Here is a 15,952-nt window from a genome sequence, read left to right on the forward strand (position 1 = left end):
AGGAAAGGAAGGGGAGCCGGCGGTCTGGGAGGCGAAGGGGGAGCGGGTTTCCCTGCGGAGACTCGGGACGCGGCAGAACTCTGGACAGCGCCTGGCGAGCGGGACTCCGGCTCCCGGCGGCTCCAGGTTCCTGCTGCCTTTGGGAAGCCCTGCGCCTGGCTTCCTCTCCTCTCCTCTCCTGGACCCCGACCGACCACCGATCCTTCAGATCCCTCTGATCCTCCCCGATCCCTGTCTGAGCGTGCCAGGGGTGGAGCGGCTCTCTCGCCTCTGGCCCAGTCAGGGAAGAGGGTCTCCGGTTCTGGAAATCCAGCCCTTGTGGATAATGCTTCACTGGTGAAGAAAGAAAAGTTTTGGGGTCTGGTAGGGGGGGAACGGGGGAAGGAGGACAGCGGAAGACAGAAGGTGGATGGTCGGTTTCCCACTCTGATCTGGAAGGAATGATGACCGAGGAAGGATGTGCACCAGCAGCCAGATTATTGGGAGCCTCTTGGTGCTCTCCGTGCTGGAGATAGGGCTGGGGGTGTCCAGCGTGGCCGTGGGGGCGGTCAGCTTCAGCCTGGCCCTCCGACAGCACAAGCCGCAGCTCGGAGACTCGTCCCCGGTATGGAGCGGGGTGTGTGTACGTTGAGCCATTTCACTCTCTTTACCTCTTTAAGGTGACGGGTCAGTGTGCGTGCGTTAGTCACCCCCTCCCAGGGGCCGAAAATCATAAATCTCCCCAGGCTTGCGTGCAGGTTCATGTTGGCAGGCTATGCCTCTTTATGTTGTCTTTTATTTAGCCCAGTAATTGTTTTGTTCCTTACCTTGGCTTAAGACCAAATTAAATGCCTTTGTTTAAAGTTGGGGAGGGGGCCGTTTTCACCAGCTGAATCTGCAGAAGGTGCTCATGAGGGGTCAAACCTGTCAAGGGCAGACCCAGCCTCTTGTTTCTTTTACAAGGAAAATCGAAATGAAAGTGTCACATCATTGTCTTGTACCAGGAGCAAACAGGGATAGAGTTATGCATGTATTTCAGAGTACACTCAAGGTAACACCAGTATGATAAACAGAAATGTGGTGTGAGTGTGAGAGGGGCATTTTATCCCGGTAAACACTGCCCTTAATTTTTAGCTTTCTGTATTTCGTGTCTAAAAACTCTTTTGTAAGTTCTAGGCAGTAAGTTGAACAACAAATGGTATCGCATTTAACAGCATTCTAATTGGAGAAGAACTCAGCTCAAAGAGCACCTAATGCTTGGAGAAAATGTCTTAATTTTCTCTAAGTCAGAATGCTGACCCAAAGAGCTACTGCTTTATTTACTTTAGGTTCCAGAAACTCACCTAAAGTAAATAAAGTGACCCATTCCTTTCAACAAGAAGCAAGAAAATAACTCAGCACTGATCCTAGTATGGGCCTAATTGTGAAAACCAACTTTTCTTCTCCTCTAAGTTATAAAGCTGCTATATTATCTGGGTCTCAAGCTCAGTCTTACTTTAGATAATTGAATAGGATGTTAGGCTATCACTGATAATCAATAGGTGTAATTAACAATCATGACTTAGTTACTTGTGCTTTAAGTTACTGAGGATGGAAAGGATCATTTATGAGTCCAAGAAAAATTATTCCAAAGTAATTCATTTTTGAGGGAAACTCTAGTATTCTTAAAAGTAGTATAATTCTGCTTTAGAAAATTTGTTTTAATATTTCAATTTTTCAAAGTGAAGTGAATGTTTTTAAATTGCAGAAGTTAAAAGAAAAAATGGTGTTCAATTCTAATATTGAATTCTTCCAAGAATCTTTGTTCTAAATTCATTAGTAAGTTGCTACCAACCTCTGAATAATTACCTTTTTCTTTATTATGTAATTTTATCAATGCATATTTTAAATTTAAGTAAGAAAGTCTAAAAGGCAAATCTTGAATCTGATTTTACATCTTATTATGTAGTAGTGATTATGTGAAGAGTTGTAGTTATTATTATTTAACAGAAATAGTCAGACTCTAAAACTTCTATCAAACAACTGTCAAAATAAAATGTAATGTCAACATTTCAAGCAAAGGGAAGAAAGTGTGATCTTTTGATGGCTTATGAGGGAGAAGCCTCAAACTTTTCAAATCACTTCCCCTCTTAAATGAAAGAGAATAAGTGGATAAACTTAGGTTGTTCTAAATAGTATTCAAGCCTTCCGTTTATCTTTAAGAATGAAAAATAGTCTTATTTGCTTGATATCATGTAAGAAAAATTAGATGATTTTATTCTTCCTTCCAGACTATCTATTATTATCTGATGAGTTGATATATGTGTATGTGCAGAAATGTGAATGAGCTCAGTGAAAAGAAAAGAAAATAGTAGTATATATAGTCATCATTGTAAAGAATTATTTTCATTTTTAACTGGTTCTTTAGAGTAACAAAAATTTACCTATTATCCTAGAACAATAGTTTTGAATACTATTGTCTGATTCAGTAAAAATTTTAAAATCTGCATGTGATTGAATGAGTGGATTTAACTGGAATGCCCAAACCACTGATCACTTTCATAAACTCAAGTTTAAAAAAACAAATTTGGCCCTGGCCGGTTTGGCTCAGCGGTTAGAGTGTCAGCCTGCGGTCCAGAGAGACCCGGGTTCGGTTCCCGCTAAGGGCACGTACCTCGGTTGCAGTTTGTCCCTGGCTCTGGTTGGTCGTGCGGGTGGCAGCCACTCGATGTGTTCCTTTCACGTCGATGTTTCTCTCTTTCTCTCTGTTCCTCTCTCTTCCTCCAACTCTATCTGAACAAAAAATAGAAAAATGTCCTCAGGGGAGGATAAAAAAAAAATTTTTTTTGAAGGAATCTATTTCAAGTTGTGATAATTGTTTATCAAATTATAGGCCTGCTAAATCAATTTTTAAGTTATTTTTCAGAGGTCATTTCTGATACAGTCTGTATTCTCTCTTAATTCTGTCAATGGTGAATTCATATAACCAACATATGTAGCGGGATTACCATATGCAAGGCATTTCACTATTTAACAAAAAGACTGTTAAGATGAATCAGAATGCCCAGTAGAGGAAACATGATGGGTACATCTCTACCTTCATCAGTGACAAATTACAGTTTGGCCTCAGAGCGAGACAGGGGCAGGTAAAGGGAGGAAAGGTAGGGCGGCCAGTGAAACATCCATGGGAAGATGATGATTTTTCTTTTGATCCTGTGACTTTATTGCGACTTGGAATTAATATATCACAGTGTTAAGTAATGTAGCACAGTGTGACATCTGGAGTCAACGTGGGTGCGAATCCCAGATCTGCCATTTACTATCTGCATGACTAGCCCACGTTTCCTCACACGTTGTAAAAGAGTGTTGTTAGGTGCAAATGAAAGAAGGCTCTGAGTGCAAAGCACAGCCTGTTGCGAGCACTGAATAAGTGGGAGCAGCTAATACTGGGTGCACAGCCTGGCAGAGAAGAATGTGAGAAAGGAGGGCCTTTCAGGCAGCGTGGATGAAGGCAGAAACCTGGGGCCGAGCGGGTTATGTTTCAGGAAGAATGGGCTCCTCTCTTTTTCTGGGGCTTAGGTGTGTGAGGCGGAGATAAAGTTGGGAAGAGTGGTTGAGGCCAGACCATGGAAGGTTGTTTGCCAGTTCAAAGCAATGGATTTATTGTTTCCTATTTTTTAAATACATAAATAAATAAAATTCTTACTTTCTAAAAAGACTGTAGGGAGATGCAAAGAAAAACTATGCAGAAAATTATGAATCCCTCTGGTATTTTATGAATTAAAAATCTCTATGATGTATGAACACAGCATGGTATTTTATAATAACCAGTCAGGATAATAGTCTATAATCAGAGTGTTTTGATTGGTGCCATGAAGTTTTTTTCAACACATTATTACAAGATTTCTGACTTAAAATTTAGAAGTCAGCCCGGCTGGTATTGTTCAGTGGTTGAGAATCGACCCATGCACCAAGAGGTCACCGGTTTGATTCCCAGTCAGGGCACATGCCCAGGTTGTGGGCCCGATCCCCAGTGGGGGCATGCAGGAGGCGGCCAATCAGTGTTCTCTCTCATCGATGTTTCTATCTCTCTCTCCCTCCCCCTTCCTCTTTCTCTAAAATCAATAAAGAAAAACAATTTAGAAGTCAATGCAAATAAAAATTGTACTATGAAAAGATTACTTTTTACCCAATATCATAGCTTTTTATGTAGGTCAAATGCACTAAGAATTCAGATAACTATTTTGATTATATGCTCCCAAAATATTTTTAAAAAATTAAAAGATGGCTTAAAAATAAAATAATACCAGGATAAAGGGCTTAAAGTCCATGAGATGGATGCTTATACAGATCATTTTAGTCACCATTTCGCAATCAGGCAAAGGGTGCTTCTGTGGTCAGTTTAAAAGCTATGGGCATTTAGAAGGAAAGTCATTTAACTGCAATTTCATAGAGACAAAGCTGTGAATACCTTTATAGGATGTTGGTTTCTCTTGATTCTTTGTTATAGCTAATATAGTCACCTCATTAAAAGCATAAGAGAAGACATAACTGTTAGATAACAAAGAATGAACCATTGAGGAAACTGCTTTGGAAAAGACATAGTCACGTGAAGTATAATTGATGTATAAGATTTATTAACAGGGAGTTAAATAGACAAGGCTATGTTTCCAAGTTGCTGTGTTATAGTCTCCAGTGCTTCTCTATTATGGGAATGGACAGTGTTCAGTGGTACCCGGATTCATAGATCCCAGAGAGTTCTCCTTTGTTGCTCTATGTTGACAGTTGGAAATCTAGAGATTCAGATGGTGGTGCCCAGGACATCCGATTCTGAGTTGTACTTGATCTATCCCAGGCTAAATTCCATCATGTATATCTGATAATCATTCTATAAACTCAATATATTTAATGAACTTTCTAAACTTTCTTTGCCCCACATATAAACATAGTCTTTTACAATATTCGAAAATTTTCTTATCTGAACCATATGAAGTGTGAGTAAATTTTATTGTTTATTTTTCTGGAGCATACTTGATATGTATATCATAACTTTATCTGCTTAGTAAATCTGATCATTTAGGTGAATGAAATGTATAGCATAATCAAGGCATATACCTGTTGTGTGGACTCCTGATTCACCATGGCAACAATTCAGCCAATTTTAAGATTGTAATGAAATTCACCTACTGTCTATTCGGATTCATACCATAGAAATACAAATGATGTGCTGTATATAAATGAGAGATGCTCCAAAGTATTGTTTTTAATGTTTAAATCTGTCTGATTCATTTAAGGGAAAAAAAACAAAACAACAAAGTGAAAGAAATCCTTCAAACAGTTACGTCAAATGTACAAAATTTGAACCTAGCATATCTCTGAGCAGATAATATATCATTATTCGCCAGAGTCAAAATATATAATTGAAGGAATTCGTATCATTTAGTGTGAAATTAAAATACTGTCTCATTGTAAGAAAAAAATGACAATTGTATAGTTTTACATCATTTTAATTTTTTTATTGATTGATTTTTAGAGAGAGAAAATAAGGGAGGGGGAGAGAGATTAGAAATATCAATGAGAGAGAACATCAATTGGCTGCCTCCTGCATGCCCCACACTGGGGATTGGGCCCACAACCTGGGCATGTACCCTGACCGGGAATCAAACCAGCACCCTCCTGGTGCATGGGTCAATGCTCAACCACTGAGCAACACCGGCCGGGCCTCATTTTAAAATAATTTTAATTATGCAAGTAATTCATAAATAAATTATTATTTTAAAGGGTTAAAAGGATTAAAACTAAAGTTCTTTTTCCTATCATCTTGTCTAAATTAGCCACTCTTATAAATTTAGTGTATAATCTCATAGATATTTCTCCATGCATAAATAGTACTGTTTGAACATATAGACCAATTTTGATCATATTTCAGGATATAATAAAACTATTTATGAACTCTGTAGAGCCCAGGTAAAGAATCTCTTTCTTTCTTATCTGATATACACTCTTATTCTCAAATGCTACTTGTTATCCACTGGAGTTAGGTTAGGGCAGTTAGATAGCAGGCACTTAAATAAGTTAGCCAAGCTAAACTACTGGAAAATGTTATTATTATTCAAGGAAACTTGGTCACCTTCAGTCATCTATTTGTTGACAATTTGCTTGATACAATCTAAATAGAGTCCATCTTTCATTTTTGTGTTTTTGCCTAAAATGTTCAAGCTGGCTCTCTGCATTGACTTAATTATTAGTCAGATCATCCAATATGTGCTTTGAACATGGCCAAGCAATTTAATGTTTCGGTGTATTAGCCCTCAGATAATACTTGATTTTATTGGTAGATAAGAGCATAGGCCTGCCATCCCAACTGAAATGCTTGTTTTTAAAATTTATTAAACCTAGAATAGATTTGGTGAGTATGTACACACCCACCGAAGGAGGAAAACCCAATGATTTTATGTTCAAATGATGTTAGATCATTCACTTGTGAAGTGAACAAACTTCTATTTTACTACTGCACCACACACACACGCGCGCACACACACACACACACACACATATGTGAAGTATAGAAATGGTATTAATTCAAATAGCATTTTTATACCTAAGAAACTAAGTTCAGAGTTGTTCAAAATACTTTTGTCTTAGTAATTTAGTCAAATTACCAGATGGCCATTCTGGAGATACATGAGTATTTCAACATGCCAAATGGATAATGCCAGAAAAATTAGATCATAGTATATAAAGACTGACTGGTCATTCTTCTAGGGGGGGAAAAAGAGAGAGACAGAGAGAAGAAACTATATGACTACTGTCATCTGTCATATTCAAAGCCACGCAGTCCTTCTCATGTGTACATATCTAAAGTATATATATTTTGTTTACATTGACTAATACTTTGATCCATGCATCTCACTTGGTGTAACTGTGGCACTAGATAACTTATGTATCTTCACTAAGTCAAGGAGAGAGAGAGCAGCACCTAACTCATGGGTTGCTGTGCCATTTCACTGCAGCTAGTACGATGCTTACAGAGCTGCCAGGACCAAGCCTGGCACAGAGAAGTGCTCAGTGAGCATCAGCTGCTAGTTTTCTCTCCTGCCTCATGCTGCTCCATGACTGTCTGGGACCCACAGCACACCCGTGGTGCACTGCTTCAACCCCCTGCATCAACTCAAGTCTGACTCATCCATTTTTGTTAGTGTGTAGTATATGTCTAGCCAGCTTTTGATTTAATTCAGGTAAATACATTAACAACTACAAAAATTTACCAAAATATCTACATTGGATAAAACTGAATGGAGCCCGGCTGGTGTGGCTCAGTTGGTTAGGTGTCATCCTGTGCACCAAAAGGTTGCTGTTTGGATTTCTGGTCAGGGCACATGCCCAGGCTGTGGGCTCTATCCCCAGTAGGGGGCATGCAGGAGGCAACCGATCCTCTCTCCCTTCCTCTCTCTCTAAGAAATCAATAAAAACATATATTTTTTTAAAAAGTGAATGAAGAAACAGGTGCCACTATGAAAACATCTCTCTCTCTTTGTTTTCTTTTAGAAGTGGAGAGGGTGATACAAATTCTATCATAAAAACATTCTGTAATCAGATAAACTAGACAATTATCAAAGTCAGGCAACTCAAGCAGAAGGAATATTGTAGCTATCATTTATGTCATAAAACAAAGTCCTCAAAAACCATATAAACACTTGTAAGTCTTGTCATGAAGTCAAAATAAAAGTACAAATTAATACTTCTAATAAGAATACTTAATATCTTAAAGGCTTGTATAATGTTGCTTGAACTACTCAAGTAGTTTTTGAAACAGTGTTTACTACATGTTGTATTATGAACAGATACATCAATGAAGTATCTCTATGTCAACAATGATTCTTATGAGGTTAGTTAGTGCCCATGATCTTTAGCACCAGTATTAAGACTCCTGAGAAGCAATTCTAAGTTCCATTAATTTATGATCTATTATTAAGTATTGGACAAAATGATGTAGTCAAGGCAAAAATAAAATGTTAATGATTAAGTAGATCACCTTGGGAGATGGGGTGGCTTGAACTATTTTATCCTGTAGAAATAATACCAGGCATCATTTATTAATAATTAACTATGGTTCAGATGCTTTCATATACATTATTATTTCTAATCTTAACAACTTTGTGAAGAACCTAGTATTATATAAAGTTTATGTGGGGGGAAAAAAGAAATGACCTAGAGTCTACTATTACTTAATCAGCTGAATAGTATTTAAAGCCCAGCAGTCTTATTTCAAAATATGTACTTTTTCAGTTGCATTGTGTGGAAAATTTTAAAGAAAAAGTCATTCACTGAGTCCTGACCTCATTATCTGCTCCCACTCCTAAGGATGAGTCAGGCAGGATGGCATAAAGGCCAGGTCCTGATCACTCTTTGTATCCATTTTCCAGAACAGACTGGCACAGTCAGCTGATCACCAAACTCAACCCTCGTGTTCTCAGAAGACTTTGAAATGTCAGATTAGGTTGTTCCTACCCTTGAAGTTTAAGCTTTAGCCTTAAAAATAAAACTAAGTGATGCATCCAACTGATTGTTAAATATTATGAGGGCAAGTCAGGAAGACACAAAACAACATACTTAAACAGACTTCGAAATGAGAGGTGTCAGTGAGGGGTCAAGGATGACTTCCTCATGGAGGCAGAACTTTTTCCAGCCTTGGGGATTGGGCAGGTTTCCAGGGGGCAGAGGAGAAATGTGCTAAGTGAGATATTACCATGTGTAAAGTTAAGGAGGGACAACAAAATGGGAGTTTGTGGGGGATTGAGGAGACTGGACTTGTTAGAGCGAAGACATGTTCGCATAAAAACTAGTAAGTAGAGATCTACCTCATAAGTAGGATGGGACCAGTTTTAAAAGTGTCTGGAAAGAATGGCAGGACTAGTCTGCTTTTGATTCTCCACTAAGCCTGGTGAGCTCTGCTGGGTAGAACTGGATGATCATGAGGGAAAGGCAACTGGGCCAGGCATTGCTGCTCAATTTCAAGGAAAAACACCAGCCCTTGGTTCCAAGAAGTATGTCCTGGATCGAAAGAAAGACTTGAGGGAAATCTTGAGTCTTGAGGGGAGGACAGGACAAGTCTACCATCACAAACCTACCCCCAATTTCAATGACTTTCTTGTTGACGGTGGATTTGTAAGATCACAGGGTCCTTTTGGTCAATTGCCTGACATGTAAATAAGAGACACATTTCCTTGGAGGTGTCAGCACGACACAAAGAAATTAAAATAGGTTTTGGAGGTATTAAGACCTGGGTTCAAATTCTAGCTCTGGCATTTTCTAGTTGTTTTTTTTGTGTGTTTTTTTTTAGGTTTGAGTATGTTATGTTATCTCACTGAGCAATCAGGTAACTCATCTGTTAAATAGCAATACTATTCCCTCTCTCATGGAGTTGTAAAATTTAAATGTAACATTTACGTAAAGGGCTTTCTACATGTTACGTATCCATTAACTCTGACTGGCTCACAACAATGAGTGCATGCTTTCACCATCTTTCTAGAAAATCCATTTTCTGTATGTGGCTTCTAATTGTGTATTTTAGACATTTTATTGTTATACATTCCTGAGGGGGAGCATATTGTGAGACCATTGATGAAATTGACCTTAGACTCAAGGCTTGGTAACATTTAGGTCATGTACTCTCTCTTAGAAAATATTTACTTTTCATAACCAATTCGGGGCATTAGTGGTTCATTATGATTTAGTGTGCATGTCCCAGGAACATTTTCTGGGTCAATATTGGGATAAAGAAGAATAATTATTGTTTACTAACTAGAGATGTGTGCTTGATTTTCTCTCTGTTTTGTTTTTTGGGCTGGGTTGTTGGATATCTTAGTTCTTTTCCTAACTTGTTTCCTGTCAATTATTTTCCTGCATAGATTACTCTAAGGAATCAAAATAATAGTGATAATTATGACATTAATAATAACAGCAATATACTATGTTTATAGTATACTGTATTGTCTACAAATTTCAGCTGCTTTCATTATACCATTTTATTTCAGCAGATGGGTTTCTTCACTGAGGGATGAGAACCTAAAGGATTTAGGATTGAGTGACTTAAGATCTGAAAGTGATATAGGAAATCGGAGTAGGGTAAAAACCGAAATCCCCAGAAGAAAGAGTGTGTGTGTGTGTGTATGTGTGTGTGTACGTGTGTGTGTGTGTGTGTGTGTGTGTGTGTGCATGCCCTTGTACACATGTGCAGGGAGATGAAGAGATAGCAAATCCTCAGAGGAAGTTCACAATCGTCACTGATTTGCAATATACACTGCATTTGGGTTGTGAATTTGGGGACAAATTCACAAATGCGGTGACCCTCTCTCAACTGCATCTTATTTGCATACTGGCATGTGGGATGGACGTTCATTTGTGGCGTTGACAATTCTTGGGAAGAGCAGAACTTCTGTTCTCTAGTCCCCTGGAGTCCCTGGCTATCTTCAACTCTGTGAGGACAGGTCACAAGGCAGAGACTCAAAGTTGGCATGTGCCCCAAGGGTTTGTTTTTCTTCTTTCTTCTTCACAAAATCCATCTTCCACATTTTAAACTTTGTTATAGCTTCCACATGTATTAAGTTGTGAGCATTATATGTGAACATTGTCCAAATATATGACAACACCTAAGTTAATGCTACTTATATATGACACAAAGGAATCTTAAACATAAAAATATAAACAAAAGTTATGCACATTTGGATAACAATTTGTGAAAACTACCTTAAGTTATATAAAAATAGATATTGAATTATCATTATGAAATATATCATACACAGGTCCTATGTAATGGATATAAAAAGTTTAAATTACTTTAGTAAATAGAATGTTGTTGACAACATCATACCTGGATGTTTAACATTTGTTCCAACTTCCTTTACTTCCTTCCAAAGTTTAAATCATTACCTTAAACTGTTATATAAATTTTACAATTTATTTCTTTATTGTATTTGGCTAAAATAACAAAAATTTAGTCTCAGGAGATAAACTCTTGAGGTTTTGTTACTGCTATCTATGAGACATTTATTTTGCTACGTTTTAAGGACTAACACGAATAATGACTTTCCTAAGGCTTATTTGGACAACTAACATTTAAATACACACCAAATTCAAAGTCCCATTTACCCCAATCCACAAGTTTTGTTATAATTTTTCTTTTTACTGTTGGAGCAGCAACAGCTCTAACAGCAAAAAGCCTATTTAGTTAGAATACTCAAAATATTCAACAGATCATTTATCATAATACCAAATTGGAACTGAACACAATAAATTAAATACAAGAAAGGTTCCATTACATGAACACTGAGAGAAATGTGTAGAGGAAAGACATTCTGAGAATCAAGGCTGATTCTTTCTGTGCAACAAAAGATTGGGGGCCTGAGCCAGTGGGAAGGTTCTGAGATATGTGGACGTAGATTCATTTAGAAGAGCTAAGCATGCCAATCAGCTACATGCTATGTTTGACGTTCTTCTGAAATTCATTCTTGTGTATTGTTGGTTTCCTTCCATTACTTTACAGTCTCTAAAAAGGTTTCGCTTAGTACCTGCTGTGCATCCCATTTACCACTGTGGGGACTTTTATTTTCTTCTCTCCCTTGAGTGCTTTTTGTGATTTCTTGTTTTTGCTGTGGTTGCTTCTTAGCGCATGCCATCTGCTAAGCCTCCAAGGTGGCCTGGTGGTAAAGGTTTGCTTTTCACATCAACATATCTGTCGTCCATATTATCTTCTTGGTATTTTATTTTTCTGCGAAGGTGATTATATTTGTAAGGTCAAAGCTCTATTGATAAAAATGTACATTTACCATTTTCCAGTTGAAAATTTCAAAATTTTCTGGAGTGAAAGAAATATGGTATATAGACCTATGTGCCTTGCTTTATTTCAGTGTTCTATTTGGGGTAGAAAATAAGAAATTGTTTTAGCTTAAGGAGAAAAAAATAACTGCATAATTAATAGGGTTTTTCATGGACTAAAGAAAGAGAAATATAAAAAGAAAAATGGAAAAGTCACTTTTTTTGTTGTTGTTACGTGCCCCTAGTGGGAACCAAACCTGGGACTCTCTGGTCCCCAGGCCAACACTCCAACCACTGAGCCAAACCAGTCAGGGCAAAAAGTCACTTTAAAAAAAATTTATCTTTATTCTTGAGAGTATTATAAATGCCCCCCCAACCCCATTTTCCTCCCTTTCTCCCCCTCCACCCCATCCCCACCCCACTCCTGGCCTTTACTGCTCTATTGTCTGCGTCCATGGGCTATGCATATGTGCATAGAAGTATTTTGGTTAATCTCTTCCTGCCCCCCGCCCCCACCTTCCCTCTGAGATTCCTCAGTCCGTTCCATGCTTCCATGTCTCTGGACTATTTTGTTCATCAATTTATTTTGTTCATCAGATTCCACAGATAAATGAGATCATATGATATTTGAGTTTCTCTGACTGGCTTATTTTGCTTAACATAACATTTTCTAGGTTCCTCCATGCTGTCTCAAAGGGTAAGAGTTCCTTCTCTTTTAACTGCGTAGTATTTCATTGTGTAAATGTACCACAACTTTTTTATCTACTCATCTACTGATGGGCACTTGAGCTGTTTCCAGATCTTAGCTATTGTACATATGGCTGCTATGAACATAGGGCTGTATAATTTCTTTCTTAATAATGTTTCTGGTTTCTTAGGATATATTCCAACAAGTTGGATCACTGGGTCAAATGGCAGTTTCGTTTTTAATCTTTTGAGGAAACTCCATAATGTTTTCCATAGTGACTGCACCAGTCTGCATTCCCACCAGCAGGGTACTAAGGTTCCCTTTTCCCCACACCCTCACCAGCACTTGTTTGTTGATTTATTGATGGTAACCATTCTGGCTGGTGTGAGGTGATACATCATTGTGATGTTAATTTACATCTCTCTGATGATTAGTCATGTTGAGCATTTTTTCATGTCTCTTGGTCATCTGTATGTCCTCTTTGGAGAGTGCCTATTTAGGGAAAAGCGATTCTTTTAAAGATAAACACTAGGCTAAAAATGCAGAAGAATTGGAAAAGAGGAGAGCAGAGGCCACTGAGGGGATCAGTAGATCTAACAAAGACAGAAGAAGCCCAAAGAACTGAGTTGTGAAATAGTATAGCTCAGAGCCCAGGACTCCCAGGGTACAGCTTACGGAGATGAAGCCAACTCAATGTTGAGGTCAATGGCAAAGGCGCTCGAAGGGTCTGAGCTACCTGGTCTTCACTGGGATGGAATGAATTAAAACAAAAAAGAATGCAAGTATGGTGTGGAGGCAGGGCTATGGAAAATCAAGAGAGTTTTCTGTTCCCAGTCTCATGAGCCAAATGCTCATTCTCCTCAGCTCTCTTTCCTGTAAGACATAGCCAACAAATATTGATTCCTCAGCTATAATCTATGCTCTGAGTTAGGTTCTGAGGATTTGGCAGTGAATAAAACAACCATGATCCCTGATCTTCTAAAGCTTAATTTAAAAAAATAATATAGATAATGAACAAATAATGTGCAAATTAGTAGTTACGGGTTGTGACATGTTAAATAGGAGAAATATAGGCTTATGAACAATAATACTGTTATTGATAATAAGAGAACCAGGAAAAGCATCTGTAAGAAATGAGTATTTTCTGAAGGGTGATGAGGCATTACCCCAATGAAGAAGGGGGAGAGCATTGTTCCAATCAAAGGGAACAGCGAGGGTCAAAGCCTGAGAAAGGAACAGTTTGATGTGCTTGAGAACCTGAAACAAGGCCAGGGTGACTAGAATATATGGCAAGTGAGGAGGAAAAGACAGAAGGCAGTGGTGGAGGTGGCGAAGGAAATGGGAAACACTCATTAAGACACATGCTACCATGCTTTGATTTTGCCCTAATTATAATAGGAGCCACTTGGGGCTGCGGTTTAGAAAACATTTTGGAGTCAGACAAGTTAAGAAGTCTCAAGTCCAGTTAGGAGGCTACTAGGATATGGAATACAATGGTTACATGGAAAAAAGTTAAAGCATAAAATAAAATGGAGAAAACACAGATATTTGAGACACAGAGTTGACAAGACTGCATTTGATTAGATGCCATTGTAAAGTAGGAAGAATGAGCCTCATATTTTTGGATCTACCAACTGATAGGATCCCGTTTACTCTTTTGAGACTTAGATGATTAGAAAGAGAAAAACTCCTGTGTGTGTATGGGGTGGAGGGTGTAACTGTATAAGGGGGAGAGATCAAGGATTAATTTTGATCTGTTAAGTTAGAGGTACCTATGAGGTCTCCAAATGGAGAGATGCCGTAGGCAGTTAGATGGGTCCATATCAGAAGACAGGACTATGTTGGAAATAGGAATATGGGAGTAGTCTATACATACTGAAATACAAGTAAAAATATTTAGAACCATGTGACTGATTGAACCACCCAAGACAAAGCCTTTAGTTGCTATGAGAATCAGAAGTTGGATAGTGATAAGGAGATAGAAAAAAGAGACTCAGAATTTGTGACCAGAGAAATACGTTGAAGACCAAGAGAGGAGAGCATGGTGTTTGAGAAGCCCGAAGGCGAGGGCTTCCCTGGACGATGAGGACTGAAAGGTGGCAGTCAGGCGTAGCAGACGTAGTTAATGTGAAACAGTGGGCATGTAAGCCAGTCTGAAGTCTGCTAAAGGGAGAATGGGAAGCAAGAGTATGAAAATAATTCCGTGTAGATGCCTAGTGGTGAAGGGGAAATGGGTCTGTGTAGAGAGATGGAGCAACAGATGTAAAAAGATTTGAAATCCAGGAAGGTTTTCATTTTTAAGGGAGCCTTTGGAACACCTATAAGCCAATGTGAATGATGGAGTAGAAAGGGGGAATATAGACAGAGAGGAACTCTTTGAGTAGGTGAAGGGTGACTGAATTTAGAGCTGACATGGAGGTTTCATGTTCATGAGTTTATCTTTGTCTTTTATTAAAAAGAGAGAGAGAGAGGGAGGGAGAGAGAGAGAGGGAGAGAGAGAAAGATGAACATGAGTAAAAATGCAAAGTTTTTCACACTTAAGGGTGAGTGTTGAGAGGCATCTCTGGTGGCTTCTGCATTTTCTATCTAGTCTAAGATTTGTTGATGGCTAAGGGTAAAGAAGAGATAGGTCTGGTTTGAAGAGAATTTCATTAAAATGTTTTCTCTCCTTGTTTGTTGAGAATTACAATTTTCACGATAAAAACTGGATAGAGACATAGATGCAATTTATTCCAAATTCATCACATCACTAAACAAATGGGAGCCCAGAAAATTAACACTGCTGATATAGAACCAGGACAAGAGTCCAAGTCCTCATCCAACACTGTTTCCACAGATGCCTCAAAATATTGCATATCCTTAAAATAAGTACTCAACCAAAAGGAAGATGCAGTTGTCTGGCTACTACCCCAAACTGAATAAAAATGATCTCAAATTATTGGCACTGCTAAACTACCATGGAGATATAATAAGCATTTTAACAGATTTTCGGGGTTTCCTTCCAGTTAGGCGTCTCAAGGAAACAACTTTCTACAAAAATAGTGCTGTGTTCTCCGTGGTGCTCTTCCAAAGCCTCTAAGTAATTGAAGCTAATTTTTAAAATTTTGTTAATGTCTCCAAACCCACAAGAGCTAGTGATCAATTTAGGTAAGTGAACTTTCTTTAAGAAGGCTTTAAAAACAGGTTCCAAAGCTCATTTATCAAGCTGTCCACATTCAATGAGCTTGGGCAGAGAATATCAAAGTCCTATAGCTCTGAGTATTTTCTGTTTTCATTTTAATTCAAACATACAGGAGTCAAAATTAACAGTCAGAGTTAGTATATAATTGGCCTAAGTTGGCTAAGAACAAATATGTTTATATATATATTATGCCTTCATCTAACACTTTAAAAAATTGTCAACATAATTTTATATAAAGATAGATGCCTTTAAAGGGGCCACTTGAACAAACAAGAAAAACAAAGAAAGAAAAACTCATAGACACAGAC

General features: G+C 38.2%; 1 protein-coding gene across 3 annotated transcripts in view; it reads left to right on the forward strand.

Annotated features, from left to right (window-relative positions):
• The first annotated feature begins 413 nt into the window (after positions 1 to 413).
• The window catches only part of TMEM196 (transmembrane protein 196), a 49,083-nt gene continuing 33,544 nt past the window's right edge, over positions 414 to 15,952 (forward strand). For 2 of the 3 annotated variants that reach the window (XM_036247308.1, XM_036247307.1), the window contains exon 1: positions 414 to 604. In XM_036247308.1, coding sequence (XP_036103201.1) covers positions 458 to 604 — 147 coding nt within the window. In that variant the 5' untranslated portion in view covers positions 414 to 457. Of the gene's footprint in view, positions 623 to 15,952 lie in introns of all 3 variants that reach the window. The other variant, XM_036247309.1, reaches the window with a different exon arrangement.

Source organism: Molossus molossus, unplaced genomic scaffold (assembly GCF_014108415.1).
Source record: "Molossus molossus isolate mMolMol1 unplaced genomic scaffold, mMolMol1.p scaffold_m16_p_7, whole genome shotgun sequence".
Taxonomy (NCBI): domain Eukaryota; kingdom Metazoa; phylum Chordata; class Mammalia; order Chiroptera; family Molossidae; genus Molossus; species Molossus molossus.